General features: G+C 56.6%; 1 protein-coding gene across 1 annotated transcript; it reads left to right on the top strand.

The window, feature by feature from the left end:
* The first annotated feature begins 523 nt into the window (after nt 1-523).
* Nucleotides 524-19,741, top strand: LOC104014769 (L-gulonolactone oxidase-like). The gene is made up of 12 exons (XM_087775456.1): nt 524-662; nt 2,250-2,351; nt 2,972-3,097; nt 4,045-4,139; nt 5,672-5,762; nt 6,677-6,862; nt 16,194-16,301; nt 16,727-16,803; nt 17,708-17,857; nt 18,256-18,420; nt 18,883-18,973; nt 19,302-19,741. Exons 1-12 carry the CDS (start codon nt 660-662, stop codon nt 19,428-19,430), a joined length of 1,323 nt encoding a protein of 440 aa, XP_087631582.1. The 5' UTR covers nt 524-659; the 3' UTR covers nt 19,431-19,741.
* The last annotated feature ends 41 nt before the right edge of the window (nt 19,742-19,782 follow it).

Raw genomic sequence — 19,782 nt, forward strand, 5'->3', positions numbered from 1 at the left:
TCAGATGAGACCCATTGCCTGGCCGGGTCCTGTGCCCCCTTCTGCTCCCGGTGGGACGGCAGAGCCAGTTTGGGGTGCAAGGCAAGCGTGCCAGGCGCGGAGCGTCCTCCTCCTTGCAAGACAAGGAGCGAAGACGCCCAGCGCCCGTTTGGCCCGTGGCGATGCCGTGCAGCGAGGCCGTCGCATCACCCGCTGCCTGCACCCCGCCGCATGCCCCGTCCCTTTCCCTGTCCCCCCCTTTTGCCCAGCTTGCCCGGTGCAAAGGCTGCAGGTTCAGGGGACCCGCTCCAGGGTGAGGACCCCCAAAAGGGAAGCAGCTTCTCCGCAAAACCTTCTGAAGCATCTTCTTCCCCAAAGCCGCCGAGCTTGCAGCATCCCTGTAGGATGCGGGAGCCCAGGATCAAATCTGTGCCCAGATCCTGCTCTCCCAGCCAGGAAGGAAGGGCTCAGCCCCTCTCCTCCCCCAGGGAATGAGGCAAAGCCCGAGGGGAGGGCTGTTATTCATTATCCTTCCAGCCTGGAGAGAAGCTCCTTGTTGACCCCCAGGGCAGGACCAAGCTCTGCCAGCCTTGGTGCAGCCAGGATCGCCCCTCGTCCCCGCTGCCGGAGCAGCCGGAGTCCCGTTCATTCCAGCAGCAGTTCCAGGAGAGGCCGGCGGGATGGTAAGGAAAAGCCAAGAGGGGAATTTCCCAGTTTTTGGGGTGGGAAAAGTGGCCCAGGCAGTGTGGAGCCACACGCCGTGGTTGGGGCTGGTGGGGACGATAAGGTTTTATTGCCACCTTTGATGTGGATTTAATAACCAACAGCGCCGTGATGAGAAATAGGAAAGGTGGCTCAGAAACGAGGGAGGGAAGGAAAAGCAACAGATTCCTGGATAAATCAGGTCAGGCTCCGGCTGCTCGACGGGAATGTTTTCTAGCCCAGGGGTTTTCAGTTTCCTCCATTTTGTTCTTTTAGGGTTTTCCATTTTTTCCTGCCCCCCTCCCTCCGTCCCTGCCTCCAGACCAGCTCTGGGTTTTAACTTGCAGGGGGGCTGCTGTGGGGCAGCCCCAGCCCCACCTCCCCCTTGCCCGAGGGCTCCCTGCTGCTGTCTGGGCTATCTGCAATAGCTTCCTGATGGCCCTGGGCTATCTGCAATACCTTCCTGATGGCCCTGGCTCCAGGCGGGCAGGGTGATGGGCCATCCACTGTCCCTGCCCTGCCCAGGGGTGGTGGGGAAGGGGGTGGCAGGGGGGAGGGATGCTCAGGCCCCCCTCCAGAGCCCCTTCTGCACCCCTGGAGAAGTTTGGCCAGTTTGGGGGTCTGTTCTTTGGGCGGGAGCTGAACCCATGATGGAGACGAGGAGAAGGAAAATGAACGGAGGGCAGAGGAGGGAGCCTGGGGAGGATGGTGGAAGGAGGAGGGTTTGCTGATGGGGAAGAGGTTGGAGGGAACGGGAGGAAGGAGAGGGCAGAAGGTGGCAAGGGAATAAATCATTCCCTGCAGCCAAGGTGGGAGACCTGCTGCGTTGGTGGGGCAGCACGTCGGACCAAGCCCTGCCTGGGGCAGGGGGATTCACCATCTTCTCCGGGGCTTGGTGCCCAACTCCATGCCAGGTCCTTCCTCGCCCAAGCCCCAGCTGGGCTGGCCACGGCCAGGGAGAAACTGTCCCGTCCAGCCAGGACCCATCCAAGCTGCCCCGGGGGTGCCCTGCCTCAGGTTAACCCCTGCCTGGAGGTGGGATGGGGCTGGGTCTTCTGGCTGCACCCTCCACGCTAGGTCTGGGGACAGTGTCTCAGGGTGGATGCCTGAGGTTGGAGGGAGGTCCCAAACTGGTCCCAGTCAGCCCCTCATGATGAGGCCACCTGGGGACACTGGGACATGAGGCCACGAGGTAGGTATGGGTGCTGAGCCCAGATCTGAGAGGAGACCAGAGCAGAAGGGACCATGCAAACCCAGAGGACCCCAGCACACATCGTGCTGTAGGAGGAAGGGATGGGCTGCGCTCAAGGGAGATGTCTCAAACACACCAGGGCGTCCTCCCACTTCTCCCCACTGACTGCCAAGGGAGTGCGGGCTGACTTGCTCACATGGAGACGTCTCCGCTCTAGGGACTCGAGGGCTTGAGATGAACCTCTGTGTCCATAAATAATTAATCCTTTTGGAAACCTGGCTCTGGTACAGCGGTCTTGGCAGGCGAAGGTTGGGCTGTGTGGAAAAGCAGGGGAGGCACTTGCTTTCTTCTGCTTTAGCTCTTGGTTTTGGTCCAGGTTCACGGCCAAGGAGGAGTCAAGTTCCAGAACTGGGCCAAGACCTATGGTTCCTCTCCGGAGCTGTACTTCCAGCCCACCTCGGTGGAGGAGATCCGGGAGGTAAGGAGGGTGCTTCCAGGGGACAACCCGTTAGAAACGAAGAGGAGGAAAGGCCAGGAGGGGCTGTGATGCTCCATCAGGTTCAGTCAGAGAGGTCACAGGCAGTGACAGCATGAGTCCCAGGAGATGGCCCATCCTACTGAACACGGATCTCCAGCAGATGTGTCAAACACCTAGAAGATGCAGGAAAACCAGCTCGCCTGGGCCCAGTTGGACTCTGTCCCATGGGCATCAGCATCTGGCATCCTTCTGGGGTTCCCTGCCTGCCCCAGCTGCCATGCAGAGGGGTGTGAGTCCTGTCGCACTTTTGTCACCCCAGTGATGCCTCTGTCACCCTAGGGTGTCTCAGGTAGACATCGCCTCTTTCGGGATCATAGAATGGTTTGGGTTGGAAGGAACCTTTAAAGGTCATCTAGTCCAGCCCCCAAGGATGATCCCAAGGGCTGTCGTAGGAGGTGTCTGGGCTCCAGGGGTGGTTTCAACGCCAGGTGACAAGTTATTCAAGTAAATGGATGTCAACCATGGGTGAGATTTTAGCTTGGGATGTCTCACAGTGCCTCTGGCACTGCTCTGAGCACAGGGCTTTGAGGGAGGTGTTGGATGCTCTGTTGTCTCTGCAGATCCTGGATCTGGCCAGGCAGCGGGATAAGAGGGTGAAGGTGGTGGGGGGCGGCCACTCTCCTTCGGACATTGCCTGCACCGATGACTTCATGATCCAGATGGGGAAGATGAACAGGGTCCTCAAGGTGAGACGAGGTGGTGCTGTGGCCCTGAAAGGTGGTGGCACCCCTGTTCGTGTGGCCACCGAGGGCTGGGAGGCATTGCACCAACACTGCCGTATCCTGAACAAATCTGGGAAAATGGGAGCTGCTGAGAGGGGGAGCTTTTCCTGCCCTCTGCTTTGCATTCAGACCGCCGAGGTGCAGGGGGGTACTGGGCTCTTACTGGGGCTGCATGGCTGGCTGGTTATAAACAGTGGGAGAACTGGGTCTGTGCACATGTGCATGCCTGTGTGTCCTGTGTGCATGCACATGTGTGTGTGTGCATGCACGTGTGTGTGTGCGCATGCCTGTCGTGTGTGCGTGCATGCCTGTCGTGTGTGCGTGCACACCTGCGTGCCTGTATGTGTGCGCATGGGTGCGTCTGTGCATATATATGCACGCATCTTTCCGTACGCGTGCAGCTGAAGATGAAAAATCCTGACTGTGGCAGCGTAATCTGAGAGCTGGATCATTCCTGGTAATTAACAGCAATAATTAATTGAGGAACGGCTCCCTTCCTGACAGCTCTGTCTGTCAGAAGCGGGATGAATAGCTCCCGATGGTAACAAGCTGTCCTTCCACCGGGAGCTGGCTGAGCAAGGCAGGAGGGCAGAGCAGAGAGGTTTGCTGAAGGTAGGGCTTTGTTGGGGGGTGTCCTCTCCCTTGCGTCGACTGACACCTCCGAGAAGTTATGGGAGAGGTTACACACCTGGAGCAGGGAGAGGAACCAGTGGCACCATTGGGGTTTGGGTTGGGTGAAGGTCTGAGAGAGGCAGCAGCTCAGGATGGAGCAAGGCCCTCGTGGTACACAGCTCTCCCGTGTAGACGTTATCAACCGCACCGGTAAGAGCAGAGGTGTTTGCCATTTGCTTGGAGGAGCGTTTCTCCTCCAAGCTGTGTGACCTTCCCCTCTCCCCTCCCATCCTTTGCAGGTGGACAAGGAGAAGCAGCAAGTGACGGTGGAAGGTGGGATTTTCCTCTCGGATCTGAACATCGAGCTGAGCAAGCACGGGCTGGCCCTGGCCAAGTGAGTGGGACACGTGCGCAGGGCCGTCCCTGGGTGTCCTCCAAGGTGTCCATCCTTGCCCTACGTCGAGAGCTGGGACAGGGCAAAACAGGGAGGTTTAAAGAGCTTTTACTGCAGAATAGGGGTGTTTACTTCAGGATCTGGTCTTCCACCAGGGTCCTGCAGACCACAGGTCAACCCCCCCCGTGATGGAGTAGCTGCTCCTGCCTCGGAGCAGGAGGTTGGACAAGGGGAGCCTTTATCCCCACACCAACCCTGTATTCTCACTGCACCCACCAGGCTGGTCCTTTCCATGTCATGAAGGACAACTGCGCTCCCTGGCCCTAAAAAGATGAGAGCACCCCTCCTAGGGATGTCTTGCATGGGGAAGAGGCTGACAGCAGGCAGCTCCGGGAAAAGGAGGCTGATGGTAGACAAAATTAGGCTAGAAATGAGTTTTTGATGACGAAGGGCAATTAGCCATTGGAACATCTTAGCAGGAGGGAGAGTCTTCGGTCTGCGTTGTTTTGGGATGTCTGGTGTCCCCAGAAGAGGAGGTGGAAGTGATGGGCTGGGGGTCCAGGGCAATCTGGGGGCAAGGGATGGGACGCCTTGAGCTGGCCACAGCTGATCCCTCTGCCTCCAACACTCGTGGGTCTCCCTTCTCGGAGAGAGCCACCTTCAGATAGGGGTTTGCAAGGACATAGTCATGGAGAGCATTTCTCACACTCAATCTCTTTCATTTGCCGACCTCAGGGAAGAAATTGCTCTTTAATGACAGCCTAGCTCAGTATCTGCGTTCCTCAGCCAAGAGATGGGTTTGTCAGAGCCCTGGCCAGGGCTGGGGTGAGGGTTCAGAGAAAGAAGCCCCACCTGAGGAGATGGCCAGTGGTGTTCATGGGGTGAGCAGGACTCCTTCCTGGAGGAGGAATCCACCGATGGTTGCAATGGCCATAGAAACCACATCTGGTTCAGGACATCCCATCTCCCCAGCTGTTGGAAGCTGGAGCATTATTTTGGGGGAAATGGCAGGAACAGCACGCTGTTTGCTTTAACCTTCTACCATCCCACCTTGGCCATGGTTGGAGGGACAGACCTCGGTCTGTAGACCTCATGCTTGCAGATGCTGCTCCCAGCCCTGCTCTGCAGTGATGTTTTTGGGGTAAAGCCAGGTTCCTCACCCCCTGATTTAACTGCATATGGGATGGATGTCTCTACCCCAGTGAGTCCCTGCAGGCTGATGGGGACTTGTGAGATGGGACACAGCTGAGTTGACCGTGGTGACCTGCGCTCACCACCCACCTCTTCCTCCCCATGGACAGGGAGCATGGGCAGCATCCTAAGAAGATATGTCCCATGGAGATGTGCACACATGGCCAATGAACCCTCCCCTTGCTGCAGGCTACCCAGAAGGGTGGAAAACCCTGCTCGTTGGGGCAGGGGACATGTCCTGGGAGGTCTCTGTGAAGGGTCTGCATGCGGTGTAACGCCTGGCGGAGTGGGCCATGTCCCACGCACTCAGGTCCTCACCCAGCCCCTTTGTCTGCTCCCAGCTTAGGAGCCGTTTCTGAGGTGGCAGCGGCCGGTGTGATTGGGACGGGGACGCACAACACCGGGATCAAGCACGGCATCCTCCCCACCCAGGTGAGACACGAGTCGGGAGCGTGTCGATGCACGGACATCAACATCTTGAGGGCTTCAGGGGAGATGTCCCATCACCCGGTCTGGGTCTGGCATGCCCAACCCTGGGGTAAGGAAGGAGCACACTGTACTCAGCAAGCAGGAGGGGTCCTGCCCCCCCAGGATGGGGCTGCGATGGGAGACCCCCAAGTCCCCCATGCACACTGGGAATCGTAGAATCACTGAATGGTTTGGGTGGGAAGGGACCTCCAAAGGCCACCCAGTCCCACCCCTGCCATGGGCAGGGACATCTTCACCCAGACCAGGGTGCTCAGAGCCCCGTCCAACCTGGCCTTGAACGTGTCCAGGGATGGGCCATCTCCCACCTCTCTGGGCAACCTGGGCCAGTGCCTCACCACCCTCAGCATAAAACATTTCTTCCTCCTCATCTGCCAGGCAAAGCGTGATCCAGCCCAAAACTCCTCCGTCCCTGTGCTTTATGGTCTTATAACGCGATGAATAAGCTCTGTACCAAAGGGAAAGCAGTCCTTCTTGTATTGGAGCCCCCCAAAACCAAGTGTCTGCAGGGCCCAGGTCTATTTTTAACTAGACAGTTATGAAAATCCTCCACTCCTAGCTAAAATCCTCTACAGCGATTCCACCGATGGTTATGGAGAAGTGAAGTCTTTTGGAGGCGTTTTACTTCAGTACTTGATGGCTTTTCCTAGCATCCCCCAGCCAGAGAAGGATCCTTTTATGTCAGTACATCAAAGGTGGCAGGAGAGGGGCTGGTGGAGCCAAGCTCACCAGAAAGATGGTTGTGATATGGGGGTCTCCCTGCTTAGCCCCCAGCCATAAGGTCTGGGGTGAACGCAGGGTCTCAACATGGAGACGGGACACATCGAACGCTCGCTGAGGCTTTGCTCCCCTCTTGGCAGGTCGTCGCACTCACACTGCTGACAGCCTCTGGGGAGATCCTGGAGTGCTCTGAGTCCATCAACGCGGACATCTTCCAGGCTGCCCGCCTGCACCTCGGCTGCCTGGGCGTCGTGCTCACGGTCACCTTCCAGTGCGTGCCCCAGTTCCACCTGCACGAGGTGGCCTTCCCCTCCACCCTCACCGAGGTATGCCGTGGGCGATGCTTTCAAAGCTTCCTTGGGATAAGCAAAGTTCTCGGCGAGGTGACGTGGTTGGAGGGAGACTGGGCAGTGGTTACGCTCCGGTAGAAAAATCCCACAGGTTGTGCTCCTTGTGCATCTTCACGGTGTGCTTCATGGTGTCCTTTAAGCTGGAAACTTCTCCAGGGTGACAAAGGAGAGGGAGGAAAAGCCATGTTTCTTAGCAAATGCCACTTTAGCTTCCCGTGGGTGGGAACAGGATCTTCTGGGACTGGAGAGGTGCAGGCAGTGGGGTGGGGAGGAGAGGTACTCGTGAGTGTCACCTCTGCGCCACGTAGGGCGGGTGGGTGGTGGGGACCTGCAGCAAGACGTGCATTGCATCGTACAGTTGATGTTGTCACAAACGGGTGACTTAGAACGCTTAAGGAATCACCGACAAGGGTCTTCGCAAAAGTAGTTTTAATGTGATGTTGTAAAAGTGCAACTTGACAAAGTTGGATGGCAAGGTTCACTCTATTAATTACTGCGTGGAGGAATCATGCGAAGGAAAACGGAGTGACACCTGAGTTAGAATGATTCACAGAGAGATGCAGAGAGTAAGGAAGACCCTCCCGTTGAGTCATGAGATTCAGAGTAGACCCCCTTGCTTTCTAAACTCCTGATGGAGCTTAGGTGTGGCCAGGTTTAATCTTAGTCTCAGACTTAGACAACAGTTTATGTCCAAGGGAAGAAATACAAAGATTAAGGAAGACCCTCCCGTTGAGTCATGAGCTTCAGAGCAGACCCCCTTGCTTTCTAAACCCCTTCCTCAGAGAGGAGCCTAGGTGCGGCTGGATCCAGTCCTAGTCTCAGACTTGGTCAACGGTTGATATCTAAAGGATTAACAGGTTGGACTCGATGATCTCAGAGATCCTTTCCAACCTTCATGATTCTATGATTATATATGCAAAGTTTATATAATGTTTCATGAGCATCAATTCAGCATGCAATCAAAGTTGCCAAGACGAAATCACGCTGCCGAGCAGGGAGAGCTCAAGGAAGGCTCACTGAGGCGGTCATATTTATAGGATAAAGTCATTGGCCTGTCGTCAAATTACATGCATTGGAAAAGGTACACAGGAGACTCCTTGTACCCACAACTTTCTTCGTTCCTTGATAAAGGAGTCGCTCTGTTTCTTTGTAGGTTTTCAGAGAAAAGATTGAAACTAGAGGAGTTCATGGCCCGGCTACAGCTCAGGGCTTTTTCTCTTTTGGAGCCTGCAGCAAACAACCACCGGTCTGGTCAAGGGGTCGAGCGCATCCGTCGCAGATGCTGAGGAGCAAAGCAGGGTTTGGGGTGTAGCCCCTCGCCTGGTTGCACGCTGAGCCAGTGGGGTGGTGGGAAATGGGGGTGCTGAGTCCCCTTGTGCCGTGGGAAGACATGGGCTTCGTTCCCCGGGGAGCTGCACGGCGCAGAGGCGAGGGCTGAGTGTGCTCCGGCAGCTTTGCTGGCCACAAAATCTGGGAGGAGGCTGGGTGGGGAAGCCCAGGGTGCTGTGAGTCTGCTGTGAGTTCTTCAGTCCCCACAAAAAAGCAGGTGGGAGCTCTGCACCTCGCACTGGGACCCTCTGCAGCCACCCCTCTGCGTCCAGCCTGGGGGAGCTGGGCAGAGAGGGAGAGCTGCGGGGAAGGAGATGAGAGTCGTTTCCTTTATTTATTATTCCTGGTGGGTTTTGAGAACTGCAAGGCACCGTCTCTGGGAGAAGTTGTGTCCATTCCCAGCTGCTTTCAGCTCCACATCTGGCCCACGACAGCTCAGGGGTGTGAAGGTAATGTGAAACCTCACCTCTTTCATCATGGCCGTGCTCACCCCTGAGCTGCTCCCAGGCTCCTCTTTTAAAGCTGGTCCAGATTGATACAGATTATTTTGCATTTATCTAGCCTGAGATTCAAATAGCTGATTTTCCTCTCCCGGACCAACCCCCGTGCAGCCCCGGGGCGGCTCATGGCTACAGGAGAAGGCTGGTGGCTTCCAGTGCCCTCAGGAACCTGCCAAAGACTTTCTGTGCTCACCCTGGGCTGCGGAGGGTGAGCCTGAGCTGGGACATGGCTGTGTCCTTCAGAGACGTCCTCTGGGTCCTGGCAGGGGAGACAGGACCACCGTGCTGGGGGAGGGCTGGCTGCCTGGCCACCATCCGCAGCTCGGAGAGGACGCGTTGGCATGGGGTACGTCGCAAACCTGAGATCCAGGGGAGCAGAGGGCTCCTGCTCAGGAGAGACCTCCTGGCTGGGCTCGAGTTGGCCGGCAGGAGCTCTGTGCCACCAGTGGGACCGAGGCAGGGGAGAGGCGGGTGAAAACACTTCTCCTACTCTTCTCAATTTCACCTCTGACTCAGATTTGGGGCTGGCAAGGTGCTTGCCCTCTGGAAGGACAGCCAGTGCCCTCTCTAGGGACTGTCAATGTCCCCATGTCCTGGCCTCTCTGCAGCATCGTCCTCACAGCTCAGCATCGATTGTCCCCTGCCTGACTCAGCCCGGAGGTGACAGAAATCGGACCCCCTCCTCCGGCTGTGGTCTGTCTCTTGCGTACAACCCCGTGGGTTTTAAGCTCTTCCCCCATCTCGTGAGCAATGCCTGAGCCTCGTTGCAGGCAGAGATGAGCGAGGGGAAGAGCAGCCGCAGCAGTGGGGAGCTGCTCCGGGCTTGGACGCGTGCCTGGGCTGTGCAACGCCGGCAGTCCCGCCGGAGCCAGGATGGAGGTCTGCCCGTAGCCATCAGCTTCGTCTTCCCTGGGCTGCCTCCTCCGAGCTGCTGCAGGACTGAGCACGGAGGCTCCAGTGCAATTGAGTTAGAGATGCTGAAGGAGCCTGCAGGCATCAGCGCTTGCTTCTGGCCATGGGAAACGTCACCATGAGATGGATCAGCCAACGCCTCTGCTCTGTTTAACCCCGTGGTCGCAGGCACTGGCAGGTCAGCAGAGATCTGGTAACTCCAGGCACGCATGACTAAGCCTAATGCAGATTTAATGTTCCAGCTGGAGAAAATTGCCCTTGCTGGAAATCCTGGGCTGGTCTGATGAGCTGATGTGCTGCCTGGACTAAGCAAGAACAGGGAGAAGACGGTGCCTGCGCTGAGCCAGCATCCCTGGAGGCAGGCAGTGCCTAGCTGGGTCCCGGAGGAGAGGAGCAGCATCCCACAGGGCATGGCTGCTCCCACGAGCCGTGGGCTCTCCGAGGAAGCGCCGTCTCCCATCTCGTTGTCTCCTGCTGCTCGGCTAACGGGGAGCCTTGCTTTTTCCAGCACCAGATGGGCCACTTAAAATAGTCCAGGAGCATCTCGTGCTTTTGATAATAACTTGGTCTTTTCTTGTGTGTGAGGTCTGGGTATAATTTGGGATGGGGCTCTCCATCCCTGGAGGTATTTAAAAGCCGGGGAGATGTGGTGCTGAGGGACATGGGTTAGTGGTGGGCTTGGCAGTGCTGGGTTAACGGTTGGACTCGATGACCTTAAGGGTCTTTTCCAACCTTAATGATTCTGTGATTCTATGATTCTATCTCACAGTGTGAAGTTAGGTTTAACTCTTTTTTTGAGCTGAACTTGGGACAAACAGCGCTGGGGATGAGGAGTGTGATGGGTGACACATTTCAAGGACCGGACTGAACAAATCCCTTACCAGGATCCAATCCCAGAGCTGCATCTGGGTCGTGTGATGGAAAACGCCCTTTAAGCCAGTTGTCATGTTGCTACTGGACTTGTCTGTCTCCATCTTGCCAAAGGTCCAAATCACCCAGACTAAGGCCTATGGCGCTAGTGACTGGCCCGTCTGGGACATCGCCAAGGGAGGTGGCTTTCTGAGGAGGGTTTCTGACCTGCTCTTTCCTAGATCAGGATCATAGAATCATGGAATCATTAAGGTTGGAAAGGACCTGTGAGACCATCGAGTCCAACCGTTAATCCAACCAAGGATCTTTCATGACTCTCAAGGCTTCACACGCTGTCTCCTCCTCGGCAAGTTCTCCTGCTGTCCCACCATCTGTCCTCTCCCTGTTGTCCCCTCTTTATGGACGTGTCCCTCCTGAAGACCATATCTTGCATGTGGCCCATGAAAGGGGACTTGATTGGCCATGGAGAGCATGAGAAGTTGAGGTCCTTGTTCAGTACAGGGCTGAGGCACTGGGGACAGTCTCCTGGGATGCTGGTACAGAGATGCTCGGTGCTGGAGCGTGGTTTCCTCCAGCTGAGCTTTCCATTCCCAGCAGGAACCGGGCTGAAACAAGCTGAGTTCCCTCGAAAGAGGCATGAAATGTCCTTTTTTGGGGCAGCGCATCTCCTGGGCTTTACAAGCTTAGGTCTCCAGTGGCTTTGTGGCCAACAGTGGGTGTGATCTGGTTCCCTCAGACAGCATTTTGAAGGCCCCGTGGGCATTTCTACAGAGCAATTTGAAGGAATTCTTTCTGCTGGGAACACATCAAAACCGACTTTCCCTGTCTGCCATTATATAAACTCCTTTTCACTGCTGGATGCGTTTCCTTGGAGCCCTCCCACCCTCACGGTGCTGGGAAGTCGGCTGGAGCGAGCTGTTCCATCTGATCCTCAGACCCTCCATGGCTGGGACAGCCTGGCACAGCTCCCATAGCAGGATGTGACCCCTTGCCTTGAGCCGAGCAATCATCCAGCTTGTCCCAGGTCTCTGGTGCCGGATCATCGCTGGAGGCTGCAGCATCGCACAGGCTAAAGCCTACAGAGAAAGAGCCACCTGCAAGTTGAAAGACCCGGTGGCCTTCTAAATGTTGTGTGGGCTCATTGCATTCACTGGAAGGAGTTAGATTTTTGGATGGGGAAACTGAGGCATGAAGTCCATCAGGAAGAAGAAACCGGTGGTAGTGGAAAGGAACCTCTCCAGGAGTTTGGATCTGCTTCAACCACTGATCATCTTTGTCCTCCTGTGGGGTCTGACATCCCTGCCGGTGCATCCTCAGCAGCATCCTCATCCCTTGGCTCATTTGGGTCTCACAGGTCCAGTTCCAGCCCTGGCTAACGACAGCGCAAGCCTTCGTTAAGTCAGGCTCATGAAAAATAAATAGTCCTTGGACAAAAGCAGCAAAATTTGTTGCAGGATTGATCAGAGCTGCAGCGCTAGTAAAGCTCGGCGAAACGCTGTCCTTAATTTTTTAAGGACTGAATTATTCAGTGTCCCGTTGGGGTGGCTGGAACACCACCACGAATGTGAATTTAACGCACTTTTGCCGTATCTTCTTCCTAAGCCCTGATCCAAAGCAACCCACCGGTCCTTGTGCCACGCTGGAGCGCTTCAGGGTCGTCTTTTTCCGGGGAGGTGGGAAGGGAAGACAGAGCAATAAGGGAAACCACCAAGATATTTCTCCAGCCTGCAGTGAGTTCATTACCGGTGTTTCCAGTTGCGGAGGTGATGCCTTTGCGTTTAATGGCTCAGAAGTATTTTTTGCCTGTGAATCGCCTGTTTGATTCCCGAGCTGCGACTTCCCTGGTGTCCCGCAGCAGGGAGTTCCCCTCTTTAAATGAATTTAAACACGTTTAAATGCGGCGGGAGCCTGCCCAGCTCCTTACGGCTTGGTCCTCACCCACCCTGCCAGACCGCTCGGACCTTCGCTGCATCCCCTAGCACCTTTCCGTAGCCACGTTGCCAGGTCGAGTGGTGTTTTACACCTCCGAATCTGCCTTTTAGATAGGAAACTTAAGCTCACGTGCAGGATAAGCCTGCTGTCCTGAGCCGGGCAGGTACCCCAGGCTGAGCTTTACCCTGCTCAGCATCATCTGCCCAGGCTATGCCCTCCTGCACAGCTCAGCCCATCTTTCCCCGTCCCTCGGGGCTGTTAGGAGGGTGAAACGAGAATGCACTCTATAAATATTAATGCCATTATCAATTCTCGGTCATCGCTGTTCTTTGCCTGCTTCCAGAGCTCCGGCTTTCATGTCAAGTGGTTCAGCGAGGCGGAAGAGAATAATGGCAAGGGAGCAGGTTCCTTGAAATATTTAAGCCTGAGTTATCTAAGACATTGCAAATAATATATGTGTCAGAGGAGCCAGGCTTGGAGTTGCGGTTATATAAGATGTGAACGCTTTCTTTTCTGGCCTCGTGATTATCTTTATCACTGGGATAAACTCAGCCGCTCTGGCTGCTGATGGTGACCGGGAGCAAGGCGTGGGACCCAGAGGGTTCGTCGCACAGCGGAGGTCACCAGAGAGACCTGCAGAGCTTCCCTGGCTGGTGGTGGGGATGGAGCCAGCCTCCCCGTGCGCAGGCTGGTGAGGATGAGGATGGGTCAGACTCAGATACGATACTTCTTCCCCTGATCTTTGCAGCTTTGAGGCTTCCCGAGCTGGAAGTGGTGTGTATATATGTAATAAGGCAACGAGTTTCTCTTCCAGGAAGGTCTCTGATCCGCTTCTGAACCCATGCCAACGTTTAACCACCCGCAGACTTGCACAGCTTAGCGACCTGGTGGGTGAAGGACAACTTCTTTTGGTCTGAGCCTACCACTTCCTAACCCTAACCTGAATCCTAACCCTTTTGGGGGACGTCCCAGGCACCTGGCATGGATCCCTCAAGCCCAGCTCCCCCAAGACCAGTACCTAAACCCCCTTGCTGGGCCTGACCTCGTCCCTCTCAGCCAGAATCATAGAATCATAGAATCCCAGGTTGGAAGGGACCTCGAGGATCATCTGGTCCAACCTTTCCAGCACAGTCTAGACGAGATGGCCCAGCACCCTGTCCAGCTGAGTCTTAAACGTGTTCAGTGTAGCAGAGTCAACCACTTCCCTGGGGAGATTATTCCAATGGTTGACTGTTCTCATTGTGAAAAATTTACCTCTCGTGTCCCATCGGAATCTCCCTGGGAGTAACTTGTACCCATTACCCCTTGTCCTCACCATGGGACTCCTTGTAAAAAGGGAGTCTCCGTCTGCTTTGTAGCTCGCCTTTAAGTACTGGTCCATGGGTTTGGCTTCAGTGCATGGAAGTGACTCTTCCAACTGGTGCTCAGACATCGTCCCCTGATGCGGTGGGATGCCGGCAGGCACAGGCAGCACGCAGGCAAAGGAGGAGGCAGAGCATCCATCTCCTCACCCAAAAATGCGAGCTCTCCATGCTCCCTGGCTCCCCTTCATTGCTCTGACGGACCTACGGGATGCGTGCTAGTGACTTCTTGTTCTTCGTCCTCCGCAGCACCTTGGCCACATCTGCCACTTGTCCCATCCTTGTCCTTTCCCCGAGGACCATCTGGAGCAACCAAACCTGCATTGCAGCAGGCAGGGTGCCTGACCCTCAGCTCCGCGAGCTCTCAAGGGTCTTTGCAAGCAAGAAAGCAAGCGGCTTCTTTTGACCCAGCCTTTTTGAAGCAAAGGGATTTGTTCTGGGCTCCTGGGAGGGAAGCAAAGATGAGCAAAATCCCCTGGGTCTCTGCATGCTCCAGGGTCATCTTGTTGCATGCGTTGGCCACATTACAGCAACAAGATTTCCACCACCCGACCTCGCCTCCGACTCCGGCACTCAGCCAGGCGACAACGTCCCCAAGGACTCCCGAAGCCGGTTCGCTCGCTGCCTTCAGCTCTTGCCCGCTGCACTATAATTATCCTACAAAGTCGCGGGCTTATTTTCTTCAGACCGATATTCCTCTATCACAAGGATCAAAAGCGCACATTGAAAAGGTCGCCCCGCTAGCAATTTGCTTCTGCGCTCAAACGCCGCGTCTGGAAGACAAACAGACATTGGCGGGATCACCTTGGGAAAGCTGCATCCGTCTTTTCCCCACTTGTTTTAGCTACTCCATGCATTTGTTCCTAAACCAAACCAGGGAAAACGTGGGGTCGTGGCTTTTGTCTTGCTTCTACTTGCACAATTGTTAACTCTTTCCAACATGAGAACTTCTCTGGGGGGAAAATAGGCTGTTTTGGGAACATCTTAGAGATTTTTTGGCTTTTTGGGAGCTGCAGATGCAAAGATGAAGACAGCAGCATTAGCATTAATTCTCACCAGTTACAGAAATACACTATTTGTCTTCCCATCCTCCCCGCTTTAACGGAACCATGGCATCAGTGTGACCCACAAAGACCCTCACCTTGTGGCAGGGTCACAGCAAGATGCTCGGTGCTAAAGCAGCCCAGCCTGGTGATTAATAGCTCATTAAGACTACTAATAATAATAACTCAAATGACCCAGGCAGAAAGGAGCAGCTTCACAGCTAAGATTGCCGTGACCTTCCTGGGGTTATAGCCATGGGTCGTTGCACCTTCTCCTGTGTCAAGCAAACTCCTCGAAGCAAAGCTGCTGGGTTTTTAAGCCTTTCTGCAAAGCTATGGGAGATCCCTGCAGGAGGAGCAGGGGGTGCTTGGAGAGGCTGTTTGCAAAAGGGAGAGGTGCTGAGATAGCACCGTGCTGAGCACAGGGTCCCTCTACCCTTGCACACACGGGCAAGGTTTCCTCCAAGCAGCCCTGGGCGAAGACCCCGGTGGGAACAGGCTGAGTTATGTCCTGGGGTCACCCCCTCCAGCCCCATCACCTTCAGGGTCCTGCCTGTCCCCTGCCCGCTCAGACTCCCCGTGCTGCACTGTCCTCAGCTGCTGGCAGGCAGCTCATCCGAGGGAGCTGCCTTCCCTAAAGCTCTTTTTTGTGTCTTTATGAATAATTTGGCAATTCTGCATTTGAAGCGTGGGATGTCTCTGGGACAGGGCAGTGTAGCACATCCTGGCTCCATCCCCTGTTGTATCCCGGCTCCATGCCCCATTGCATCCTGGCTCCATCCCCTGTTGTATCCTGGCTCCATGCCCCACTGCATCCTGGCTCCGTCCCCTGTTGCCCCCAGGCTCCAGAGCTGCGAAGGGATGTGCTGCCAAGGTATGAAAGCTGGGGAGGGCATCCCTGACACTGGACCAGGAGGTGGATTTTGGTAGCCCCCCAGCATGCCCCGCTGGATGGCTGATGGCTGGAGGGGGCCCCTCCAGCCCTGGCTGCGCTGCCTCGTGTCTGGGAACACCTGATGGAGCAGTCTGGGATCTGCAGAGCTGTGACTGTAGGAGGGTGCGGGGTCTGAGCTCGGGTGTGTGCCAGATGCAGCCCCAGCAGCAGAGGAGATGATGGGCACGCTTGGTTCCCTTCCCCAGATGTTGGGTCCATGGTCTCTATGAGCTCCTTGGTGCTTGGCTGGGCTGTATTGACCCCCCTCCCACCCAAGGCTTGCCAAGACCCTGCAGACGGACTCCTTGGACCTTCCCCAGCATTCCTGGGAAAGCCTCCGAGGTGCCTCCAAGCCCTGCTCCCAGGATCCCTGCTCCACAGCGGGGGACAGTCACTGACCAGCCCCCATTTCTCTGGTTGTTGCAGGTCCTCGATCACCTCGATGACCACCTGAAGAGATCCCAGTACTTCCGATTCTTGTGGTTCCCTCACAGCGAGAATGTCAGCGTCATCTACCAGGACCCCACCAACAAGGCAGGTCCCACCGGCCTCCATGCAGGAAGGGAGAAGGACCCATGCACAAAGCTGGGTCCCATCGCAGAGCTGGGATTTTCGGATGGGCTTGCGGGGGGGGGCTGATCAGGGAAACAGCATTTTGGGGCTGGGCTGGGCTCTGCCCATGCTCCACAGTGTGGGGGTCCCGAGACACGGATGCAGCTGGGGCTGTCCAAGTTCTCAGCATCCTCGTGACAAAGCCTGGTCTCTTCCTGGGACTGGATGTGGCCCTGTTTCATCATGGGACAGAGATTTGAGGAGTCCTGGAGTGCCCTTCCCCAAATCCCCACTCCCAGCATGGTCCTGGTCCAGGCATGCGCTCCCACCTTCACGCCCACTGGCAAGAAAGCTGCAAACCCTGCTGGTCCCTAACTACCATCATCTTCCTCTGCTTGGCTTTGCAGCCCCCCTCTTCCTCTGCCAGCTGGTGGTGGGATTATGCTGTTGGCTACTATTTGCTGGAGTTTCTGCTCTGGATCAGGTAGGAGCGTGCTCTGGGCAGCGGCTGGGGACAAGTGGGGTCGGGGAGGTTTGTCCAGGGCTGGCCTCATCCAGCTCTGTTTTTTGCATCTTTACATTGAAACCTGTGCTGCTTTGCTGGGAGTCCTAGGGAAGACGGCAAGGGAGGATGGTGATGCCCATTCCTGGGGGAAGGCGGCGATGCTTGTCCTCCTCCAAGCAAGCTCCTGTGCAGGAGGAGCGGGTTTGGGCTGGGATTGATGTCCGGGGCTGCACTGCCCTCTCCTGTACACAGAGCTGGAGCAGCGTGCCGAGGCGGCGCAGGTTTGCAGCAGCAAAGGAGCTTTTTGGGGGGACGGTGTTGGCTGTGAGTGTGTCCTGAGCACCAGGGTGGAGAGAGGAGATCCAGCCAGGCTGTGGAGGCTAGGCTGGGAGGCAGGACCTTGGTGGCACAGGAGAGCCTGGCTGGACTCCGTGAAGAGGGAGAAGAGGGGCTGGTGGCCACTTAGGACTCTGCCGAAGGGTCCACCCTGCCACTCCACCCGGTCCCCCGGTAGCTCTCGGCCCCCCGGTGCGAGGATGCCCGGTGCACAGCCTGGGAGGTCTCAAGGAGGAGGGAAGGTGATGACCGAGCAGCCCTTTTCTAGCTCACAGCAAGAGGAGGAGGAGGGAGCCGAGGACAAGGGTGCAAGGTCCAAGATGAGGTGGGGTGAGCACAGGCGGGCTCCCGGCAGGGCTGCAGGACCCAACAGGCTCCAACACCCTTGGAGGATTGCAGCTTTGCTGCTTTGCTTACAGCCCCTTGAGAGGACATCCCCTTGCCCAGCATCCCCGGGCTGTGGCATCACAGCTCACAGCCTGCCCTTGGCAAGTCCCTGGGCAGCAGCTCCGGGGGCAGATGTCACCTCCTGCTCTCTCCCCTGCAGCACCTTCGTGCCCAGCTTGGTGTGCTGGATCAACCGCTTCTTCTTCTGGCTCCTCTTCAGCTCCCGGGTGGAAAATATTGCCATCAGCTACAAGATCTTCAACTACGAGTGTCGCTTCAAGCAGCATGTTCAAGACTGGGCCATCCCCATGTAAATGGCTCTGCAGACCCCCCCCGTCCATCCCCAGCCGGGCTCCGTGCCCAGACCACGTGCCATCCCCTGCTTCTGCTCTGCCCCAGCCCAGGCTGCCTGGAGCAGGAGCAAAGCCATGGAGAAAAGGACCTGGCTAGGAGGGACCGTTCCCACCTGCAAGCTTAGCATGGGGCCCCTTCTGCATCCCTGTCCTGGGGTACCAAATCCATGCCACGCCATGTCTTGGGGCTTTGTGAGCCCAAAGCAATGGGAGGGATGGGCTGGGAGATGCCAAGCCATTCCCTGAATGAGCAGGGGGCCAGGGATGGAGCTGTGGGGATGGGGGTTCAACGCTGAAGGGAAGCTGGTTGTGCCCTTGCTGGCATTAACCGGGGCTGGGGGCTTCCCCTGGGCAGTGAGAAGACGAAGGAAGCCTTGCTGGAGCTGAAAGCTGCCTTGGAGAACAACCCCAAGATGGTGGCTCACTACCCCGTGGAGGTGCGCTTCGCGCGGGGGGACGAGATCTGGCTGAGTCCCTGCTTCCAGCGAGACAGCTGCTACATGAACATCATCATGTACAGGTGAGCCATGTCCCCATCCCACCTCCCTCTCCTCTTCCTCCTCCTCCCTGGGTCAGCGTCCTGGTGCACCAGGAGCCGTACCCAGAGACCCAGCAGCAGCAAATGCACAGCTCAAACACACCGACACCAGCTCTCAGCTGGCACTGGAGAGCTGGATCGAACGAGCTCCTGCACCTTTGCCCGCTCACCCCAGTCAGACATTTGCAGGCCCCAAGCCAGAAGGGATGGGGTGGCCTTGGAGCACCCTAGAGCCACCCACCCCTGTTTCTTGAGGATGTTGTCCTACGTGAGGGTCCACCAGCCAAGTGCTGGTGGCATGCTGGTTCCCAGAGGGTTTCCATCACCCGGTGCTGGTCAAAGAACCTGTGATGTACCCCTAGGGTTGTCCTTCTCCCCAGGTGGGGGTTTCTCAGGTGTACAAATGCCCCCACAGCCCCTGCTAATGCGCTCCCTGCCCTCCAGGCCCTACGGGAAGAACGTCCCTCGCCTCAACTACTGGCTGACCTATGAGGGCATCATGAAGAAGCACGGTGGGAGACCACACTGGGCAAAGGTATTGACGGCCCCGCTCCTCTGGGAGGAGGGGGTCTGCGGAAGGGGGTCCCTTCCCCTTCTCCGTCACAGCTCCTCATGGGAAGGGGGGATTTGCAGTTGAGTGGGGGTCCGAGAAAGGTCCCCACATCAGGCTGGTCCCAGAGAGGGATGGATGCCTCGAGGAGATGGTGTTCCCTTGTTTGCTACCCACCCTGGGCACGTAGATAAGGGGATGGAGGTACCACCACTTCTGCAGGGGTTTCCCACAGCACGTAGTGGTGGGGGTCCAGGACCAGCGACACATTCCCAGTGATGGGCAGCCCCCCCAGACACTTTCTCTCCTGCAGGCCCACAGCTGCACCCGGAAGGACTTTGAGAAGATGTACCCAGCCTTCCCCAAATTCTGTTCCATCCGGGAGAAACTGGACCCCACGGGGATCTTCCTGAACGCCTACCTGGAAAAGGTGTTTTACTGACGAGGGCAATGCAGGGGATGGAGGAAAAAGCAGCCATCACCCCCAGTTCTTGAGATACCCCAAAGCTCATGGTCCTCTGTGGTCCCAAGGTGGTGCACCCCCCTCTGTCGTGACAGCAGGCAGCAAGGGCTGGCCCCACGGGCAGCGGCACGCTCTGATCTCAGTGCTAACGAGGCTCTGTGGTGCCTGGAAAGCTCTCCTGGAAACCAGCAGCTCAGGGGGGACCATGTCCCTGTCCCCCCAAGACCCGTACAGCCCCAAGTGCCTCCTGTCCAAGCCAACATCTCAATAAAGACCTTTCTTTGAGCAGACCTTATCTGAGCCTGTGCTTTCAGCCTGGGCGTGTGTCCGA

The sequence above is a fragment of the Nipponia nippon genome, unplaced genomic scaffold (genome assembly GCF_047370975.1).
Source record: "Nipponia nippon isolate SJK-2023a ecotype South Korea unplaced genomic scaffold, ASM4737097v1 scaffold_4, whole genome shotgun sequence".
In the NCBI taxonomy this organism is placed as follows: Eukaryota; Metazoa; Chordata; class Aves; order Pelecaniformes; family Threskiornithidae; genus Nipponia; species Nipponia nippon.

Excerpts from the sequence above, each read along its gene's own strand:
- LOC104014769 (XM_087775456.1), top strand. Across the intron at positions 5,763-6,676 it reads ACGGCATCCTCCCCACCCAG|GTCGTCGCACTCACACTGCT; the intron begins GTGAGACACGAG and ends CCCTCTTGGCAG. Across the intron at positions 18,421-18,882 it reads ATGAACATCATCATGTACAG|GCCCTACGGGAAGAACGTCC; the intron begins GTGAGCCATGTC and ends CCTGCCCTCCAG.